General features: G+C 44.2%; 1 protein-coding gene across 1 annotated transcript in view; it reads right to left on the reverse strand.

The window, feature by feature from the left end:
• The window catches only part of MYO7B (myosin VIIB), a 47,954-nt gene extending 26,995 nt beyond the window's left edge, over positions 1-20,959 (reverse strand). Inside the window, exons 1-20 of the mRNA XM_026080039.1 lie at positions 20,942-20,959; positions 19,419-19,532; positions 18,619-18,771; positions 17,189-17,373; positions 16,251-16,372; positions 15,450-15,592; positions 15,248-15,361; positions 13,830-13,983; positions 12,746-12,822; positions 12,295-12,414; positions 11,929-12,071; positions 10,169-10,379; positions 9,080-9,215; positions 8,652-8,812; positions 5,680-5,817; positions 4,552-4,704; positions 3,914-4,012; positions 3,282-3,376; positions 1,579-1,663; positions 349-603 (exon numbers count right to left, since the gene is read on the reverse strand). Coding sequence (XP_025935824.1) covers positions 349-603; positions 1,579-1,663; positions 3,282-3,376; positions 3,914-4,012; positions 4,552-4,704; positions 5,680-5,817; positions 8,652-8,812; positions 9,080-9,215; positions 10,169-10,379; positions 11,929-12,071; positions 12,295-12,414; positions 12,746-12,822; positions 13,830-13,983; positions 15,248-15,361; positions 15,450-15,592; positions 16,251-16,372; positions 17,189-17,373; positions 18,619-18,771; positions 19,419-19,532; positions 20,942-20,959 — 2,676 coding nt within the window. The remainder of the gene's footprint in view (positions 1-348; positions 604-1,578; positions 1,664-3,281; positions 3,377-3,913; positions 4,013-4,551; positions 4,705-5,679; positions 5,818-8,651; positions 8,813-9,079; positions 9,216-10,168; positions 10,380-11,928; positions 12,072-12,294; positions 12,415-12,745; positions 12,823-13,829; positions 13,984-15,247; positions 15,362-15,449; positions 15,593-16,250; positions 16,373-17,188; positions 17,374-18,618; positions 18,772-19,418; positions 19,533-20,941) is intronic.
• Between the last annotated feature and the right edge of the window lie 1,182 nt (positions 20,960-22,141).

Raw genomic sequence — 22,141 nt, forward strand, 5'->3', positions numbered from 1 at the left:
TTTCCCTCATGAATGGATCCCTAAGAGACATTATCAGGCCTTGCTGCAGAAAGTGATCTTCCTTTGTGGTAGTGACTGATACATATGCAAACCTTCTTATCGTTTTCTCCTCCCTTCTGTCAAAAATATTTCTGCTTGGTCAGTGCGGTTCTGATGAAACTAAATCTGTGATAAGCATGGAAAGCAAGCATAAACAACATCAGCCCATTTACGACTCTGCTTTCATATCTGACAAGAGCTCATACCTGTCAGCATGCTAACCTCAGAAGTCTACAACCCAAAATAAATAAAGTGCTATAGCAACACCTGTTGGTAGTTAAATATCTATCAGAACCTCATAGAAACAACATCATGTTCACAAGGTATCTGAACGGATATGCGTACCTCTCTCTTCATCCTCTGGTAACTCTGGCGAGCAAACATGCCCCTTGCATATGCCTGTATAACACATACAGCTTTCTTCTGTTCTGTTATCTTTTTACGCATTAGATAACCACGGCACAAGGCTTGAAACCTGATGACACGAGCCCGGGCTGCTTCATACTGTTTAGCAAGCTGCCGGCTCCGGACAAGGGCCTGCAGGCGCCCAAACCCCAGCAGAATCTGTAGCAGGTGGAGAAAAAGAAGAGGTTATGGCTCAAAGCCCGTAAGACTGGGACTAAGTTGGGATAAGTAGATGACAACAAAATTCAGTTATTTGATAGATATACTGGAAGGGGTTATGGGACACTGCCACTTAAGAAAATGCTTTATTTTCTGCCAGTGATAAGCTTTTTAAACTAGTTTATATAGAATTCTCATGGGGATCTTCTAGGGAGTGGCTGCAGGAAGCAACAGTGATAACCCAGGATCATGGCAAGGGAAGGGAGAAAACAGAAATGAAGCCAAGTGATTGGAAAAAATGGCATGGCCTTGAGAAAGATGGGTGTGACAAGCCGGAGAGAAGCAACAGAAGGGGATGGGGCAGAGCGCAGGGCAAGAGACTGGCTCTTCAGGCAGGAATTGTGTCACTTTGTGGAGAATAGAAAATGTTTCTAATTGAAAATGGCATTTTCTCCTCCCAGCCCTCAAGAATGGGATGTTCTCTTATATTGTAATAATAATTCCTTCCACACAAACACACAGTATGTGAAAGCCCCTAATATGGTGTAGCTTTCCCTACCCACAAAACCCCCACCTACAGAAGTTCAGTCTTTGTTTTCAATAATAAGAGATGGATGTGATGATAACTTTTTACAGATTTCCAGTTTTCCTGTAACAGTGGTGGCAGACACTGTGCTCACAGCTTGCCGGTGATGGACAAATGCTAGCCCTGGACTTCTGGCTGGAAGACGTGTGCCAGGCCACTGGAGCCAGCACTGCCAGAGGTTAGCTGAGTTACCATTTCACCAGAAAGCAGGAATGTCACGGGTTCAGTAAGCCCTGAGATGTCTCAGGGCCCTCCTTGGACCCAACAAATCCCTTCTTTACACCCTGCCATTTTGCCTTTCTCCCCTTCAGTTCTGAGTGTCTTCCTCCTAATACTCCACTCAGCCCTGCAAAGCAGAGTATATAAACACACATATACTCGCCTCTTACCATTCTGAAATCCTTCCGGCAGCAGTAGCCTCGCCAGGCTGTCTGAATGGCTACAGCGGACTTCCTCTGTTTCAGAAACTGCTTCCTAAGCAAGCAGACAGGTGAGGTGACAAGCAATAGGTTATTTCTGCTGCTTCTTATGATAAATTGAGAGAGGAATGAGGTGGTGGCTTTTTTCTTTCATGGGATGTCTATGCTCTGGTCTCAGCCCTGTCTGGTGTCTAGGGATACTAGGGCCAGGAAAGCTATCATTAAACTAACCAGCTCAATTATTAGTAGACATCTTGCCAGGGCAAGTGTGGAGCTCAGTGAGGTCTATTTTTCCTGCTTCCCAGTAGCCCAAGAAAAGCATTGTGTTGCAGCAGAAAGTTCAGGCTGGTCAGATACTTTTCTACCACATGCTGCAAAAATATCCTCAGTCCCAGCCTTTTGTCTGCTCACACCTTCCTTGTGCTGATGGAAAGGCCAGAAGAAGCTGTTTTGCATGACCTTTGCTGTAACACAGGCCTTGAGGGATTTTCCCTAGGCTCAGCTTATTCTGCAAGTGAAGCAGCATCATGAATTAGTGGAGCTCTTCATACTGTTTTCATGTTTGCTTTGCTATTCATGTGCTGGTAAAAAGGATGAGATAAAAGTATTACTAATCCACCTCGATACATCTGAGCTGACTTTGACCCTTAATACTGCAAAAATGCTTATACAAACTGCAGACCAAGTTCATTGCTTTGATAGAAGAGGTCTATAAGAGCTGAAAATGCCTTCACATCAGGCCTGGATAAGTTAACTCCCCCACCTCATCATCTCTTGCTCCCCAGTGTCCTAACTTTCAGGGCTAGGAGCTGTGTGAACAAGATTAACTTTCCGTGGTAAAAGCTGTCACCAACTGTGGCTGCTGGAAGTGGCACATAGCTTTGATGATCTAAGAATAAAATTGAGGTGAGGTGAGGGAGAAGTGATGCTCTTTGTTAGAGAGCAGACAGAGTCTGAAAAAAAAAAAAAAGGGAGTTTGGGGCATTTGTATCATTCTTTATAATTCTTGCTTTTCCACTGTTAGGAACATTTCTAAACTAAACTAGGAGTCAGTCCTATATCATAGTTCTGGTTAGGCCATATAAGATTAGTAAGCACAAATCATGATGTAAAGCATTTAATGAGGACAAACAATTACTTGACAGGGACTAAATTTCACTTCTGAAGACATTTCAAACTGAATCGGACAAACTACAAGAATTGTGCATCTTTGGCATGGAGAAGGACTACTTAGTTTCCTGTCTGGTTCTTTTCTTTTCTACCTATGTTTTGTATCAAAGAAGCATCCTAAAAAAAAGGTTCCTTGTAGCTTTGAGAAGGACACAGATTCCACGGGGTCTTCCTGCTTTCCAAATACTGATCTCTACCRTTCACTAGAAATACTGAGTGCAAATCCTCCTTCCAACCCTTCCTCCCCATACAAGCTGCATGTGCAGAAGCCCTGCATTTTGAAAAGTATCATGATAATAAAGAAACTGAGACAGAACAAATCTTTATGCAAAGTCTGCCTAGATACACCTTGTATTGTTACATGATGAGAACTGAATTTAGGGCTAATGGAAGGTATGGAGTGATACATTTTATATTTGAAAATGTTTTACTTAGACGTTAAAATACAACACAAATATTAGTGCTTCAAACCAAAGCAAATTCTCTTCTTTAATGTCACTGACCTGTCCTTGACTCCTCTCATCACCTTCTGGATAAGAAGAACCTTATCTGTGAGTACCTTGTGTCGTTGCAGCTCTAGTACTGTATCATGACAATCCTGTTAAAGGAAAATATGGATATGTTAATAGAACAGAAACCCCCACGACTTCTGAAAACTGGACACATGTTCTGAAAGAGGCCCAGACTCAGCATAAGGCAGTGCAAACTGGGATTGAAATGCATCTGTGGGACTGCATTAGGAAGAGGGTGCACCAGCTAGATACACTGTGTCTGGCTGTAGCCGTAAACAAGCACACAGCTTGCCTACAGTAAGACTGGCTTTACCAGGGGGCTAAGGGCAAGGAAGTCCCTGCCACAGCCTGCTGGCATCCAGTTCTTTATGCTCCAGAGCTTGAGCATTGCATTGGGCTGTTTCAGCTGCACCACTGGAACACAGGAGGAGGATCAGCCTCTCCTAAACCACGCTAATATCCACCAATTTACTTGGGGACCAAAGATCCCCTCAGATTCAAGAGAGAGTTTGTAAGAGAATCTAGTCCTTCTGGGTCACCAATCTTTCACAGGCAGGTCAAGCTTTACTCTGAAGCATCCAGTTTTTCAGGAGAAGAGGTTATAAACTGTCCTTTTTACTTACTTTAAGGAAAATCTTGGTCTTTCCAACTTGCCAGCCTTCATTCTTGCCCAGCACCGCTTCGGAGATGCTGATGCAGCACTGGCGAGCATCATTCTTCACCTGATGTGCAGAAGCATAATCGTGTTAGGGCTTGGTTGGAAACACAGCAACTGTACTAGGTAAGGATCTATTGCTCTGCATTTCAAAGGGCAAAGAACAGAAATGGCTGAGGTCTGACAGACCTCAAGGCTGACAGTACAGTGAATGAAAGCGGTTCAGCTCCAATGGTCAGGGAAAGGAGGAACATTAGGGCTTGGCCAAGCATTCAAGAGTTCAAGTGCCAGGAGGATGTCAGAGAGACCTCAGAAGTGTGTGACTACAGAAAAGAAGCATCTCAGAGCGATGGGGATGCCACCCTGCCTGGGACATCTGTGTGGAGCAAGTCCAGGTTAACCAGACCTAAAAACACCTCTACTGTTTCAGCTAAGGTCCAAGCGAGGATTTAACTGCAGTTACTCTGATGACAGCTCTCTCAGCTGTGACAGCAGTAATCCAAGAGTGGATTTCTATTGTGGGATAGTGGATTTCTATTGTGGATAAGACTAAAGTCTTATAAGGAGAAGTTAAATTAGCCTTAAACCAAGTTTGTGTTCACATACCCGTTCTTGAACAGACCCTGGCAGGAGAACTCTGTATCTCTCAAAGAACTCCTCAAAGGTGTAGCGAACTGGGTAGCCAGCCTTCCTGATCTGAATGGTCTCCATCATCCCTGAATACCGCAGCTGTTGGATACACAGTTCTCGGTTGAACAACTGGAAGGGAAGGCAGACAAGGAGGAGACTTAGCACAGAAAGAAGCTGCACATGCAGCATTCCTCAGAGCACCTCTATTAACCTCTGGCCTTGAGTGCCTGCAGAATGGCATAGTATACTTTTCTTAATTGCACTTCTCATTTCAGTGGCCTAAATTAATTAATTACAGGCATAAACAAGTCATTTTAAAAGGTCTTCAAATTTGTGCTTATCACAAATTTGATAAACAGTGGAAACAGTCCATTAACTTTGGTCTGGCTTTAACAACCATTTCCAATTCTATAACTGCAATTTCAGATGAACAATAAACTGTTCATAACATTTTGCAAGTGCAAATAACTGCAGTAGTAACTTATGCCCCTTGGGCATAGCCATGAAAAGCACAGCATGAGGGCTGCTATTCTCTTGTAAACAGAATAAAAATAGGCTCACTAAACCATATGCAGCACTTTGAGACAGATTAATTCACTAGACCAACACCATTTGAGGATTTTGTGTAGAACTAGGTCATGATCTCCTGAGTTCCAGCCAAGCATCTTACTGACAAGCTTGCTCTTCTTCTGTAGTGTCAACTCAAGCCACACCACCCTTCTTTCAAACACCAACAGCACTCCTCTTCTCTCTCAAGCTATTTCATCATATGATCATTGCTGGATCTTAACTTTTCATTTGTCCCCTTCATAGGGGACTAGAAATTCTCCTGTTCTCTCTTTTTTCTTTACAGGGATGACTTTTACAACTCCATCAGGAATACACCCATGTGCTTTTTCTTACCATCTATCATTTTATGATGCTTTTAGAGATGCTTTTATAAATTAACATTGCTGAATCCTACTGCCCTTTTTATTGCAGTAATAGCTTATACTCCAGCTCTTCTTGGCTGAGGTGCAAATATCAAATGCTACACAGCAGCTGACAGCTTTTTCTCATTAGGAAGTTTACTGAAGACAAGACCTCATATTGTTAAAGCATTACCAGTGGTTTCTTGAAGTCATTTGGTTTGATGCAGCGGATAAAGTATGGCTGACACTGACCAAGGATTTTCATCAGCTTCTCCAAGGATTTCTTGAACTGTCCCCCCAGAGTAGAGAGTCGTTTGGTGTTATCCAAACCCTGGGAAGAATAAGCAGGTGCTGACTGCTACATCATTCACTGTCGGAGGGCAAGTTAATACATTTTTGTATTTTTGTACCATGTCAAAAAAAGCTACTTACCTGCATGGGACCTAAATCTGCCATCTGTATCTTATTAATTTGAGGTTATTCTTGCAAATAACCTCATGAGCTCCTTGACCTACCTGGGGCACTAATTCTAGCAGTAGGAGGGAGCCATGGTGAAAGAAAATCCACCCACAGGAGCCCATAAAGCCTTGTCTTTTCCAAACAAGGCTGTGTTTAGTGTAGAGTCTGGGTGCCAAGCTGTTATTCATGGGTGTGTGCCTGCAAGCTTGGTGAGAAACAGCTGCTCCCAAGGCAGTAATAACCTCCAGGCCAGACATTTTGCTTGTAGCTCATGACTAACTGGGACTGCTAAGGATCCAGACAGCTCAGTCCTTAATGATTAGGATGACTGGTCTTCTTGCCCATTATTATACAATAAGTAGTGAAAAGGCAAACATTTACTGGAGGATAAGCTACGAGCTACTCTGTATAAAGCTGTAGATGTAGTGCTCTATGTCTCACAGCTCCCAGGCTGAATTTTGCTCCCAGCTGCAATAGTGTAACCCCAGAGGGACTGCAATTGCTGCAGTTCACTCTGGATTTCCCCAGCTTCCCTGAAAGCACACTTCCGCCTCTGTCTTTTTCACACAGATCATTGCAATAGGCCTTCAATTCTACCTCCCAGTATGGTTTTAGGGCACATTAAATTATAGTGACAACAGTGCATGTTCCTAGTAACAGGAAGGGCTCCCCTGGTCTTTTTCAAATGGGCTACTTATAAGCTTGGAGGTAATAACTGCAGCACTATACAGGTAGATATAAAGGGGTTTTTTTGAAATAAATAAACCATTTAAAGTCCGGTGGCTGCCCTGTCTCACAGTCCTCATGGGACCTCACTTTGCTGGTCCTTAGGTTTAAAGTGCCATTTTTAACACTCAAGTTGCCACCTTCTGCTTTAGCTACAGAGCAATGCTGCCCTCCAGCGACAAAACACTTGTGCTGTTGGAAAACTGTTCCTGGGAATGTCTCGTAACAGCTCTAATACATCTTAGTGCTAGCAAGCATCTGTTTGAAGTAGTTATAATATCAAATACATATTTAAGCTGTATGAGAGTTAAAGCAATTTGCACTCCCAGATCTCAGAGGCCTTTCTGCTGTACCAGTGTATCAGTGGGATGGCCACAGAGGGCTGGAGCCCATGCCCTCGTGGTCTCACAGACCACCTTTAGATACGCCAGTGTTAAACTTGTTGCCTGGGGTGGTGGTCAGTTTTCTCCCCTGGTGACTGAGGAGAGCAACTGTGAGACCTCAGAACAGCAAAGCTCTTTCCAGCACTTCATCCACTGCTCTTCTCTATAGACTTCCCAACAAGGGCCTGACCTATTTGAAATTAATACGGGTCTTTCAGCTGACGTCTGTGCATTTTGAAACGGGTAGCAACCCTCATTTAGTAATTCCTTTCTTGACATACTACTGTACTTTCTAAATGTCCTCCTAAGGAAAGGCTTTTTCCAATAACACAATCTTCTTTAAAGAGACAAAAATCATTAAAACATTACAGCAATGTAGATAGACCTGATATTTAATCTCAAGGTATTCATAGCATTTAAGAGATGCTAAGCCCATTCTCTTTTGCTGCTTGTTCCTTTTCTGACTTTCTTCTCCCCTAGGTTATTTACCTGTCCATGGCCAGGTGTTCTAGACCAGCCAAACTGGGATAAAGACTGAGGAAGAAAGAACAGGATCAGAAAACAGAGCCAGGAGAGTAGGCAGGTAAAAGGTATTATAGCAAGCTGACTGTTTGCTCTATGCTCTGAGAGGGAAACTCAGAGATATAAGCATTAAAAGCAAAGATGCCTTCATACAGTGCTGACACTGCGTAGTTAAATGCTCAGCAATCAAGATAGTGAAAGCTGCAGCAGGGCAGAGAACTTGAACTCTGCTCATGCTCTTCCCAGACTGCTGCACTTTACAATCGCTTTTTCACTGGATACAGGACGAGGCTCCCTACACCACCAGACACAGATGTTTCTGCAGTAATTAGCAATCATGAACTTTTTCACAAAGCCTCTGGGCCAGAAGGAAGAGCTGAAGTTGCAGCAGTATGCAGGGCAGGGAGACTGTCTACAGGTGTCACTGGGAGCAGGAGGCAGCGTGGCTCTTCTGTGACAGTGGAGCTATTTGCTCCTGTGTGCCAGCCTGTCACCCCTCTGCAAGAAGAGACAGGCCAGGACCCTCCTGCCAGTTGCCGTGCCAGACCGCTTTGTGTTATGGCCACAGCAGGCTGGCTACACATGCAGTAGGGCAGCAGTTAGCTGCTGGCTTCTGGACAAGTATTGGCTTTGCAGAGGGGCCTCCGGTTGGTTCCTTGCTCTGTTCAGACGAACCCTCTGGACTGCAATTTCCTCCTACTCGTTTACACCCCTCCCCACTGTAGGGTATGGATGCCCAGGCAGACACAAAGAAAACCCATCTGTTTGCTGGCAATGTGTGGGGAAGTAGCACAACTCATGCTTTTGTGAGAGGTTGCCGGCGTGGCCACAGAGATGTCCGGGGACACAGTCTCTTCTAGCTTTTGCTACCCAGGAGACAGGCTGACATTATGCTTGTCTACAGCACGAATGCCAGGCACTGGCTGCTCTTGCAGACTGCCTTGCAGAAATGAGTTGAATGAAACAGAGAACGATTTGCAGAGACAGTGCAAAAAAAAGAGGCCAAGAGCAGACAGAGCCTTATGGAAGGGATGAGAGATTGGTTGTTTTTGCAACCTACTGCCAATAAGCCAACCTTGTAGGACTGGTCACCTCCAAGACGCCGGATGGTCCCATGGCCGAGAGTAGGTGGGGTTGTTTCCACCTGGAAAATCTGCCTCAGGAATTGGTTTTTGGAGGAATGGACCACTTGCATTACATTAGCACTCAATGTGTCCCGGTTTTTCTCCAGGAAATCTATAGGATGGAAACAAAATCAGCTTGTTATCTCTGCAGCCTGCTGGCTTTAGGCCAACTCTGTCTATCTAAAATCCACTTTATTTACAGTAACCTGCAGATTAGTTTAAAGTAATCCTCCTGACCTCCTGACTTCAGCTAAGCAAATCTAGAGGTTACGTACTCTCATACTGAGAAGCCAGAGATCAACACTACCCTGAGTGCCACACATCCAAGGCAAGCCATGCCCTTATCTCCACCCTCCAAATCCAGCAGAGACAGTCTCACCTTTTGACTGATAAAAGACAACCCCAGCAAAGTGGTTGATGCCAAACTTGGTGTCATGGACACTCTTAGGTGGGATGTAGACGTTACTTTTGCCATGCAGGGAATTGATTTTGACGAGCATGGTGGCATCTGTGCCCTAGGAATAAACACAGGCAGAAAAGGACAGTAAAGTAGATTCCCCCTGACAGCACTGGCCCAGACTCTGTGAACAAATAGAAGTGGTGCTCACAGACAACAAAGGTTTAAATTCTGCCTCTCATTTGTGCAGTAGGTCTGGAGGAAGGTGGTGCTAGAAATGTCTTCCCTTTTACAAAGACCATTCTCTCAAGCACCCAGACAGAACAGAGCACCAGAGGGTAAGGCCTGGTATTTCAGGGCCATATGCAAGCCCCCATAACATTACTAACATCACCAGGTGTGGTAAGAATTTCCCAGACCTTTGGAGCTCACAAGCACAGTGGGGACCACCCTCCTCTTAGGGAAGAAAAGGAGAAGCTCTCTCTCTGTGCATGCCCCTCTCAAATTGCTGCCTGAGGGCTACAAATGAGCTGAGGCAAGGGCTCGCTCTTCTGGACAAGCCCATGTTGCCATTTGACCCCTGTACCAACCAATCCTGCTTAGCCTCACCATGCTCTGGAGAGTATAAAAACCCTCTGCAGGGATGTTTGAGATCAGATGCTACTTTAATCTCTGGTGTCCTGTTTGAGATACCTGGCCTTTGCAAAATAGCATTTCTTCACAATGCTGGCAATACTCAAGTGAGTCTGTCACCCAGGAGAAGAAAGAGCAAGCTACAGCCCAGACCAACAGCAGAACAATACTCAGACAATGTGTACATCCAAATATTTCCTGAAAAGCCACTGTAAATGATCAGGGCTCTTTCCTTTTCTGGCTGGAACAACCAAAGAATTTTGACAGCAAGGTACCAGGAAGAGCACCCGCTGGCAGAGAATGAAGCACCTATATAGTGAGCTAATTTAAAAGGGACATCTGTGGAGAGAAGACTCTGCCTCTCAGAATGTCTCTGAAAGCCTCCTTTACACTTTTCTGTGTGCAAAGCCAGCATTACTGGTGGGATCAGGTACTCACCTTTGGGAACTTGCTCTCTTCATCAATGAGGGAGATGATGTTCATGGGCTTGAGTGCAATGATTTCCAGAGCCTGGTGATTATCAGTGAAATCAATGTTATTCCAGGCAATGTGCTCTGCAAGGTATTCCTCTTGCTCCAGCTTGAAGACATGGTGCACGAAGAACTGCTGAAGGTGTTCATTGGCAATGTTAATGCAGAGCTGTTCAAAGCTGTGCAGGGACAAGATGGGGACACATGGTCATGTCTGTACCCTGGCAAGTGCTGCACTGCTCTATGGTATTTGTTTAATCTCTGTACTAAATGCATATACAGATACACTACTGCTATATTCTACAGTGTTAATGATCACCACCACTGCACGTTGTCAACCCTAACTGCATAAGGGACACAACTGGTCTTCTGCTATGATTATCATGACCAGAAATGAGCCAGCTGATGACAGAGTGTTGCTGGGTAAGCAGGGAAAGATGCTATATATGTTTCAAGAAACTCTAGAGATAATGGGGAACATCTGACTGCGAAAATACTATAAATGACTATATGAGTGTGTGACCATTCTTACCTGCACTGGCACTAACACTTCTTTTGTCAATTAGTCCTGAATGCTGCCCCTGAGCTTAACTATTTGGTAATTGCTGGGGCATGCTGTGTGTGCTTGTTCAGCGCTTACCACAGTGAGGCTCCATTTGGGTTGCAGCCTTTGGGAACGATACCAAGTAATAGAAAAAAACATGATGGATAGAAGATGAGTTTGAACAGTTCCAAAAGTCAGTGGTGGATATTATCTTGCTGATAGCAAGCTAGATGCACAGGTTGAAATGGATTGGAAAAAGATCTCCATGAAGAATTAGAAAGAGAATGAAAAAAGTGGAACATTTTAGGTCACATGTCAAGGAGGGATGACAAAGGTGGAAGGAAACACAGCAAAAGCAGTAATAATAATATTATTTGGCACAGTCATTTATCACATATTCCACTGACATTAGCATGCCTAGCTGCAATACTGCTCACGTTTTCTGTGCCACATCATGGAGGAARCTTCTCTACTGTGGTTACCAAGTTCACAGACTGCAGAGCATGTGCTGTTGGTTTGTGGAGTGCTGGCTGATGATATGGTACCAGTCCACTGAGAGAATTGCTGCTCCAGTGGAGAAGGGCAAACAGAAATGGTGCCTTGGGACAGAAACCAGCAGTGGGAGAGGCAGCAGTGGGACAATGGTATACCAGCCAGGTATTTTGCAAGTATGTCCTTAACAGTAGGAAAATGAAGCAGTGCAGAGAAAGGGGCAGGAGAACACTGAGCAAGATGAAAGCATGAGCTGAAATGGGAAACACACCACAGCCTCCTTTGTACTGTGTACAAAACATATCCCAGGAAACATTGTAAAAATGCTATGGAACAGGAAAGTTAGGTACAGGGACATGGGAACATACTGTATCCACTCACATAAGGGCTGCCTCCCCTTCAGCAGCTGCATAGCCATCACTTCGAAGCAAATTCTTCAGGTTTTGGAATAGACCTGTGCAATGGCTGCACTATAATGAAGGCTGGGGGAGGAGAGGGAAGTGTGACCAAGGCTGAACAAAATGGTATCCATGCAAGATTGTCATTGGGAAAATTCAGGGATGGAAATTTCACCACTTCTCTGAGAATCAGGATGATAATGAAAGAACACTCATCTGTCTGTTCTTTCATTCTTTCCCTTTACATCAGCTGCTTTTCAGCTCCTCAGCAGAAATGAATCTGGAGCCTCCTACCTGTTGTTGTCAAAGTTTTCAAATCCAAAAATGTCCAACAGCCCAATGGACTGCCGTGTATTTTTAGGGTTCTGAGAAGCTGGGTTGAAAATAGCTGAGTTGATCTTATTCACTATCCACAGGAAAATCCTTCCATATATACCCTGAGGAAAAATTAAGAGGAAGTGAGAGCCCATCATTACAGTCTTCGACATATCCTACTGCTTGCTATCATGCTGCCACAGTGGAGTCAAACTATGCCTGAAGACTGACAGAGACCAGAGCACTATGGGTGAATGTTTGCCACATCAGACGCTTGAACCATTAAGAGAGATGGCTCTGAAAGCATGTCCAATCTTTAAACAGAGGAGATATAAGCACCAGTACCTTCACAAAGGCATCCCTCCCATCCGCAGCTTGAACTATGCTCAGAGGCCTGGACACGCTTTCTCCTCGGATAATGATGGAGAGGTTTGTAAGGCTGTTCTGGAGTTCACTGGAGTCTACCTGGAGGAAGAGTCATGGCAACTTGGTCATTCTAGGTGTGATGGATTCAGGAGACCCAGCAAAGAAAGCCTGTCTCAGGAAGAGGGCTGTGCAGACAGTGGAGACAAACAGCTTGTCCAGCAGGATTCAAGGGAGGCCTGTTCTCCCAGAAAGATCTCCTAGCTCAGAGGGACATCTGCAACAGCAACACTTGAGTATCAGCAGGAAGAAAGGGACATGCCCTTTCCATGTGCATCCATACATAAACAAATGCTCCACAGAGACATTCTTGTCAATGTGATCAGGGAGCGAGGGTGAAGAAGAGAACTAGAAGAAGATGAGAGTCTGTTACCTCAAGCAATTTGGTTGCAATCGAAAAGTGTGGTGAGTCCATCACAGCAGAGCAGTCCAAGTTATCATACACTGCCGCTAGAAGGAGGAAACAGCCAATCTCAGGGTGAATCATTTCTGCTCTGGTGGGAGGCTATGCTGTTATTGCAGCCATATTTCTGTAACCCTGTAGCTCTGTGAATGTGGTGAGTCAGAAGTTTCCTGAAAAAACTCCCAGATTTGAGGATTTTACTAAGGAGGGTTCTGATTTCACCCAGGGATCCCGGGATGTACAGAGCCCTCACAAACTGAGAACATCAGGCTTCTTGCCCTGGCCTCAGAAATATGGCAACCCTGGAGGCTAAGAACAGCAGCAAAACTCATAAGCATGTTACTTAAAAACTGCAGCTACTGGGAGTCTGGGGAAGTGGTATCTGACTTCAGAAAATGTGTTTCTGAAAACAATTTTTTCCTAGTATCTAGCTTGTGGGAAATTTAGAAAATGAAAGCATAAAAATTCTTTCCTGCATAAAGGAAATCCCACATTTTAGCAGCCACTTTTACAGAACCCAACTGGCATCAGTGTATTGGATCCCCTGTATCACAAAGGGAGAAAGAGTCCCTTTCTAAAATGTCAGAGCTTCTGGTGGGTGTATCAGACTGTGCCTGTGCCATAACAGAAGTGCATTTGTGCTAGGTGTGTGCTCATCAAACCCAGCCAGGAGAATGACTGCTATCATCTCCACTGCACGCATGACTCAGCTGCTCCTCTGTCCTCCAGCTTGCGTAGCACTACCATCAGCAAATGTTAACATGGCATTATATTATCTAATGTTTCAGTTTGTGTGATAAGGGCCTCTTTATAACCCTGGAAACCTGACAGCAAGACAAAAGAATAAGGTGGTGTCTTTCAAAATAGCAGCCAGTGAAGTTACAAATCAGAATTGCATGGTGCTTATCTGCCTGCCCTTCCAGCCCTGTCCACCCACCCATTTATACAGGGCAGCCAAGCACAACCCAGTCTTGTACAAAGGAAGCAGGCAGCACCTCTAGGCTTTTAACATCAAGTCTGAGGAAAGGCCAGGCACAGATGATGCCAAGTCTACCTTCAAACTCCACGTTCCCCAGGTGCAGAATAGCCGCCAGCAGTTTGCTGATGTCCCAGTGCTCAGAATCGGAGAACATGAGGATCTTCATAGCGGAGCGGATGTGGGCATACTCCTTCGCGTCATTCCTGCCATCACAGGATGTGCAATCACCCTGTGCAACATCACACCCACAGGTAAGGAAAACCCTCCCTGTGCCGATACAGCAGAGGAAGGACCTGCAGGCTGACAAACCCTTGTACACAGCATGGATGCCCTGTGAGCCACCCACTACAAGACCCAAGATACAAGCTTATTTAGACTCTCTTTTTGCTCTTCCCATGGCTATTTCTTCCCTCAACTCTACTCCCCAGAAGAACCCATTAGCAAGGGGCTATACAATGCATTTTTCTGACGCTGGGCTGAATACTGGGGAAACCAAAAGGAAAAGCAGAGGAGAAGGCTGCTCTGGAGTGTGGAAGGATAGGGAACTTTCACATGTCTACCTACACTTACAAAGTCATGTCTTTTTCCTCAGTTCTCCTCTCTCTGCCTTGTCAATGGATAATTCAGATCTCTAATCCCAAATCAAAGCAAGTAGGATTGGGACAATGGTAAAAAGCGAATCAGAAAATTACGATCGAGTAGAAGACAGACGGAAGCATCCAAAGGCAGAATCAGGAAAACCTTCAGCAAAGCCTGCACAGCAGATCCTTGGATGCTGCTCCTAATACAAGCTATTTCCAACCCTAATGGAGATGGGGAAAAGTCTTTTCTATCCCTGTTATCACCAGCGACAGGGTGTGATGATTACAGAAGGGAAGCATTCCTAGATGTTTCTGTTTACAGCATGGAGAACAGCTACTTTTGCTGACAGCTGACCTGAACAAAAATCTCACCTATAAACACATCCCACTCCTGCCACTACAGCAACATAAACCCAGACCGGGACATTTACATCAGCTGCTGGAGATTAGATTGAATGCCACCTTCCTGCATTATGTATATCAAATTTATCAGATATAAGGACTAAGACACTGTTTCTACTATGATCATTTTGCATTTGCTTATTCGTCTTCCCCTGAGGCAAATATACCTGATTAGTATTCTCCCTGTTGTGAGATCACTTGAATTCATCTAAAATCTGAGTGCTTGTGAATGTGGGGGATATTTACCACCTGCTTCAAGATGCCCTTGATCTTTCTTAAGGCTGACTTTGATAGAAAGCTTTGAACTGCCACAAGCTGCCTCCCACTGACAGACACATAAGTATCCGAAACTGAGGCTCACAGCCCTTTTGGTGTTACTGCTTCCGGTGCTCTAAGGAAGGGACAATTCATTTTTGGTAACTACCTATCTGTAGTTCCTATTCATTGGACTTGCTTGCTGGGACAAGCAAATGGCAGATAGATAACAGAGAAGAAAGCAGAGTCTGTTACCATAGTGAGATAAGTGTACTCTGAAGCAGTGCCCAGATTCAACATCTTTTTCTGCTCCATATTCATCCCCATGAGCATGCAGTAGAAGATGTGATAGTTCCTCTCCTCTGGAGCCTAGAAAGAAAGAAAGAGGCCAATGGACAGACTTGTGAATACAGGTTCGTAACACTGGAGCAGAATGGACTTCCGCATGTGCCTTTACCTGCCAGCAAACCCGGGACTTCTCCAGAAGAAACTGTTCTATTCGGGCTCCTTCTATCACACCATTTTGGTTGAAGTGGATATCAATGTATTTCCCAAAGCGGCTTGAATTGTCATTTCGAATTGTCTTGGCATTTCCAAAAGCTGATGGGTAAGGATTATTGTAGTTAATGAACATCAAGTCTATTTTTGATGCCCTTGTTTTTTTTCTGCTGATATTTTATATGTTGTCCTCCAACTAACAGTGCACTGAGAATATCTGGTCTCAGACTGCCTCCTGAAGAGAGTGGCATGCATCCTGTGCATCTGGATAATTGTGCCCTAAAAGACATATCCAGACGACCCACCTATGCCCTATATCTAGCCAGCCAAGAGAACCAGGCAACTCTGAGGACCTTCAGAAGGACTTGCTGGGAGCCCACTTGATCCCTCTACAGAGAAAGATGGATGTGCCAGGGAGATCCCCCACAAGTACATCCTTGCTTGGCCAGTCACTTTGCCACTGTCTGGTGCAAATGCCAACCATGGGGCTTTACCAAAAGGGCTCTGCATTCCCAAGGACTCTTGTGCTCCTGCAGTTCTGGGTTACGTGCTGTGGTGGCACCTCCTACTGCAGCATGGGAGCTGCTGTGGACCTGTGGGGACGTGGCAGAAAAGTCTGAAGAACTTCTACTCTGCATTGCTGATGCTTCAGGGATGTTAGAAAATAAAGTGCATCTAGGGACTGTTCCTGAATTTTTATCCTGATACAAAAGTCCAGAAATAAGAGTGGTAAATCAGGCATTTTTGGTAAATAACCCACCTTCCAGAATGGGGTTGGCCTCTAGGACTTGCTGCTCTATCCAGGAATGCTGGCCACTGATAGCTGTCAAAAACTGCAGTATTAGCTTTGTGCTTTCAGTCTTCCCAGCTCCAGATTCTCCACTGCAGTAAGAAACAAGATACATTACAGGTTTTCTTTCTTCTTTTTGGCGAGGGTGGCAAAATGGCAAACCAGGGTAAAAATATCCCACTTATATTTACCCTATGAATGGCAGATCAGACTGTCTTTCATGAAGGACTAGAGAATTTTAGTCTTTCACCATCTTATCTACTAAAAGTGAAGTAATTTTTTAGATTTTTTAGATTAGATTTAGGCTGAGAACTAAATTCTCCCACTGATTAAAAATGAACAAATCCATGGAAGATTTCCTGTACCAGTGCAATCACTTGCATTTTTTCTTTAATGCATTGCCAGACTTTCACTACTTCTGAGTTGCCTCAGCTATGAACAGATATTATTGCAATGAAACAATCTGATTCTTCACATTGATGATTAACAGAAAATGGATACATGGTAAATCTTTTTAGGATAAAGAAAGTTTCTGTCGTCTTCAGACGCAGGCGATCTCTACTTCCAGAAAATACATGTAATATAAGTACCATGTCCCAAAAGATTGCCCTACATCACTCAGGCTCATATTCTATTTATTTTCTACATTGAAGTGGCTCTGTGCAGAATGTACCTCCACGTTCAAAGAGTCCAGGGGAAAACAATGGACTTTGGAAATCCCTTGCTTATGTTCTGCTTTTTGCAGCCTTAACTGAAAATGAAGTAGCAGGAAGAAAACATTTCCCCCCTGTTATCTCTAGTCTTATCTGTGCATTCCCCTGTGGAAGGTCTCCTTTGTCCACAGAAGTGTCCCAAAAACATGCCAGACTTGCTGGTTTCTGCCACTCGTTCTCTCTGAGTCCAGTCACCTGATCACACAGCACTGGTCTCTCTTATTCCTCCTCATGTTGAAATAACAGTTGTCTGCAATGGCGAAGACATGAGGTGGCAGCTCTCCAATCCTCTTGTTACAGTACAGCGTGATCTGATCGACTGTGTAGAGGGGCAGCAGCTGGTATGGATTCACTGCTACCAAGATGGACCCTGTGTAAGTCTAGAAAACAGGTATGAGAGTTACCTCTGGCAGCAAACCTGCAAACAAGAATACAACCAAGGGCACTGGTGGTGTAAAGCTAAGCAGAGCCAGGATGGAAATCTGAGAGATCCATAGCAGCATTTAGGCAAGGCTAAGAGCTGGGTTCCTCACTAGGAATTGTTATTAAGTGTGTCAGGACATGGAGGTTTTTGCAAAAGGTAAAACACTAACCACAACCTCCTGGTGAAATCACAGCTCCTCTCACCGTCTCAAGCTAAAACATGCAAAAGCTCAATTTGTCATTATCATGAGATGTTTTGTAGTGTTATGTTAAGCTGCTTTGGTGTTCCAGCATAGATGCAGCTGAACTTGGCTACTGGGCAAAGTTATGGTTGTGTTACATATACAGTCATTTAGTAACATTTGTAAACAAAAGCACTATTGGAATGAAGGGGGCTGTGGAACATAAATGCAAGTCAATAAAATTATTCAAGAACTTCCATATGAGACAAGAGTAGACTGCTAGACGCTAATGTAACAGGTCTTTACACACATCCTGGTAGTTACAACTGCAACATCTATCAAAATCAGTACTTGATTACACAGGGCATCACCACATTTGTATTGTAAAGGGCAGCTCCTCTCCAATGGAGGTTGCAGTGTATATCACATGGGAGGTAAAGAATGCAAAAACCTGAATATTACTATCATGTTACAAAGCAGGAACTAAGGAATAAAGAAATTAAATAAGTTGCTCAAAGTCACACAGAAAATCTGTGATGGCTTTCCAAAATCTCCAGCTTTCTTCTTGATCTACTTTATTAAATCAAAATCAAGTAAACATTGACTTTGACTGGAGGACAATCCAAATCATGTCACTGTCTACTAGTTAGACAGATAACATATCACAGCTGTGTGTAATAGCAGCACGTACCCTCCAGCACTAAGTTGTAACATGGACTGGATATCTAGCTGTCAGTCACCAGTGGAAATGATCACTCTAGGAGAAAGTAAGTGGGATCACTCCCTATGCATATGTCAGTGCTTTCAGAGACTACTATCAGCTCTCTTCTTTGCAGCCAAAGTACTAGGATGAACAAAGACAAAAACTATGTTGAATCTCATTAGCACCCTCAATCAATAAAGGAAGCAGATGTCACCATGTATGAAAGGAGGCTTGCAGGCTGCTGGTCATTTCACCTGGCTGGATGTGTAGTAGAGGTCATTTCTGGCAGTACTGTGCCCTGTGACCTTGACACTCACATAGATTTTGTGCTCCTGGTGGCGGATGAGGAGGTTGTGCACTATGCCTGCTTCATGGAGATCCCCGAGGCGGATCATGTCTTCCACCCCTTGGACAGAGGAGGGATGCATTGGGCGCACCATGTGCATGTTCCTCGCTGTGATCCAGTGCTCCTGAAAAAGGCAAGGCAGTGGTTTTGATGAGGTATATTGTGGCTCAGAAGCAAACAAAGCAGAAAGCATGTTAGACTGGAACGAGCTTGATTATAATCCACACTGAAAACAGCATGCTCTAAGTCACAGCTGACTGAGCTGTAGGAATTAATAGATGTGCTGCTCCCCATGACAGGATGATTGACAGGCCCTGGATGAAGTCATGCAGGTGGGTTCTGGACATCACCAAGTTTAGCAGTGTTTGGAGTACAGTTCTGTGTCAATTCATCACAGCCACAACATGCAAGAGGTAGAGGCAAAACCCCAGACAAACTGACTTCAGCAGGATCATGATTTCACCTAGAGCTCCACCAATCTTGGGGGCTGCAGCTTGTCCATTTCCTGCTTTTAGCTATGCGGATCCAACCTCTATCTCACAAAGACCTAAATCTGCATACTGGTGGGACCTGGGAAGATACACTAGGGAAGTATCACCCCATGCTTGCCTTATTTTTATATTCTTTCTTTAAGTATATCCTACCATCCATTATCAAAGTCAGATCATTTGGCTAGATGGAGCTTGTGCCTGACACAATACGGCCATTCTTTTGTTACCGTACTTTTACATGTTATGTTCTTCCTTTGCAGAAAGTTATAGCTTAGCCCACCTTGCCTTCGTCATCCTCCAGCAAGATCCGTCCTGAGTCAGAGTCCTTCACAACTGCCCCAATAGGGACATTAAATTCACTGTTTGACTGAGTTTCCAGCCACACATGATCACCCTGGAGAGAAGAAAAACTGTCAAGTAGAGTGACATACTTGATGCCATGTAGCTCACAGGCATACATCTCTCGGTTTTAGTTTTTTATTACTTTGATTTCTTCTGCAGTGTTTTTAACTGGACAAATTCTTACTGCTCACAAGCAGTACAATCTAATGATTATAGTATCAGGACCTCTGGGTTTTATTTCCAGCTCCACAGCTGACCTGGTATGTGACTTTGGACATGTCATCAAGCCCAGCTGTTTTACAAGAGGAAATGACACAACACTTACAAAAAGGACAGTGGTTATGCAGCTCCACTACCTCCCAGAGATTGCAAGGGGCATAGTGAATGCTTATAAAGTGCTTTGACAGCCTCATATAAGCTACAGTATTCATACAGAAAAGATACTTGAAAACAAAGACATAACCAGGGAAAAATAAAAAGATGGATAGACAAAATCCCTGGAAATGTTGAAGGCTCTACTGCAGTAGTTTTAAGTATATATTCTCTCTGCTATCACTCAAATCACTTGGAAACATGAGTGCATCCACGATCTCTCTTAGGAAACAAAACCTGCATTCCTTATTTAGCCCAACTCCTCTCCTGACAGAAAGGCAAACGCCCCGGCAACATCCTGCCTACAGAGCAAACAAGCAGGCAGAACTGCTCTGCCGTCACTGGAGGGAAGGTGTGAGCTGTGGCTGCTCATTACTAGGAATGAGCACTATTTTCATGCAGTCTTGGTGTGGCCTCTGCTACTGTGCTGGTAATACTCCCTGAGTCCAAGCTCCTCAGAATACCTTCTCTTGCTCCAGGCACTAATTCAAGTTCAAACAAGAAGTTTTATTGTAATGGCTAGAATGACAGTTCATTAAAGCTGTAGGTCAGATCTTTGATGGATATAAACTGGCTCAGTTCCACTGCTTCAATGGAACTGCACCTGCTGAGGAGCCAGCTTTCTAGTGGAGTGTCTTGTCATACACATCTTTTGTCCCACACCATAGCATTTACTGGCAAAGTTTCTTTTTTTTTCCTGAAAAATTCTTTCTTTCTCCTCTTAAAATACTTTACGGGCTTACATTTTAAAACCAAACAACTGTAACGTAAAGCATCTGTAAACATTGCACAAGGTTATGAAGAATGTCACAGGCTAAGAGAGCCCTGCTTTGAATTGAATGAGACTCCACTGGCAATCTGTGTAGTTTCAGTGCCACCCCTTGTGGTACAGGTCATCAGCTCAGCATGAGCATGGCAAGGCTAGCCCAAACTAGGCAGGACATCTCTGCAACTTGATGGATGTTATTTGGTACTTTGTTGATACTGCGTTATTGCTGCTTTTCTTTTCGAGCTGAACCCTGTTACAATCCTTTTCTCCTCTTTGGGCCTCAGGCTAATCACTAAATCACAGCAAAGAACATGACTTACCTTTCTGAAAACCGTCATTATGTTTCAGAGCACTGTTTGCTACCTGCAATCCCAAAAAGAAGAACATGACATTAGGCCAGAAAAGGGCTCGGGCTTTTGTTCAGAACAGACAGTGGCATGGAGATGTTTACATGCAAAGAATAAAAGCAAAATGCCTTAATAATTTTGTTTACTGATATAATGAAAGCAAAAGAGATCACAAGAAAGTACATCCAATGTGGAGACAATGAAACCATCTATCTGAAGTAAATAATTTGCAACACAGGGTGGTGGTCTACACCAAGTTCCACCACATAACCCTGGAGATGCTCTCCACCCCAAAGAAGTCACTGTGCACATTTTCATACCAAATAGTTCCCTCAATCAAATGCTAGGCATGTTTATCGGCTGAATTTCAAATTTAAGTTTAGCTCAGAAATAACAAGACCCCGCTCAATGCAATGTAATTCATTACCCAGTAGAGTTACCTTTGGCTAGTTCACTGACCCAGCAGCTAAGTGCCTGTGATTGCCTAGCCCAGTGACACAGATTTAATTCTTACTCTCCTAAGCTGCCCAGTGCCCTCAGACCCTCACAGCTTGAACCTGCCGCCCTTTAGAAAGTGAGCTCTAGAGTCAACTTCCTTGGCTGGAGTGGGAGTGGTTGCAGTGAAGGCATGAACAGAAAATAAGAAAAGTTTTAGGATTCAAGCGCAAAAGTGGCAACTTCTCCAGGTAACTACAATAAAATTTGGAGCTCACTGTCAAGAACATAACAGTGAAAAGACTGGTGACCAGAAACCTACACCAGTGCTTTGAATAAGAGGTGATACTGTTCAGACTGCGAGCCTGGGAACAACCAAAGTCTTTAGAAGCCACGTCCTGTCTTATACACCCCTGCAGCTGGACTTCAGGAGCGAGGCCAGGAATAGGTGCGATTTGCTGGCTGCCACCCTGCCACAGCGCGAAGGCTGTTACCTGCCTTTCGCTGTGTGGGAAATCGCAGGCAGACTCTTTGCAAAGTTCACTGTAAGTGTTTCCTGAGCATGAAAGGCTTCAGCTGAGTCTAAGCCCTGAGAAGCAGACCACATTTAAAAAGTCTGAGTGATGTCTCATCACTCGTGCCGACTCACACAGTTCAGATAAAGACACTGAGGAAGGAATTAAAACATAAATTTTCATCATATTAATTTAGTGGTTGATGATGGTGAATTGGTTTCCA

The sequence above is a fragment of the Apteryx rowi genome, unplaced genomic scaffold (assembly GCF_003343035.1).
Source record: "Apteryx rowi isolate R43461 unplaced genomic scaffold, aptRow1 scaffold_51, whole genome shotgun sequence".
Lineage (NCBI taxonomy): Eukaryota > Metazoa > Chordata > Aves > Apterygiformes > Apterygidae > Apteryx > Apteryx rowi.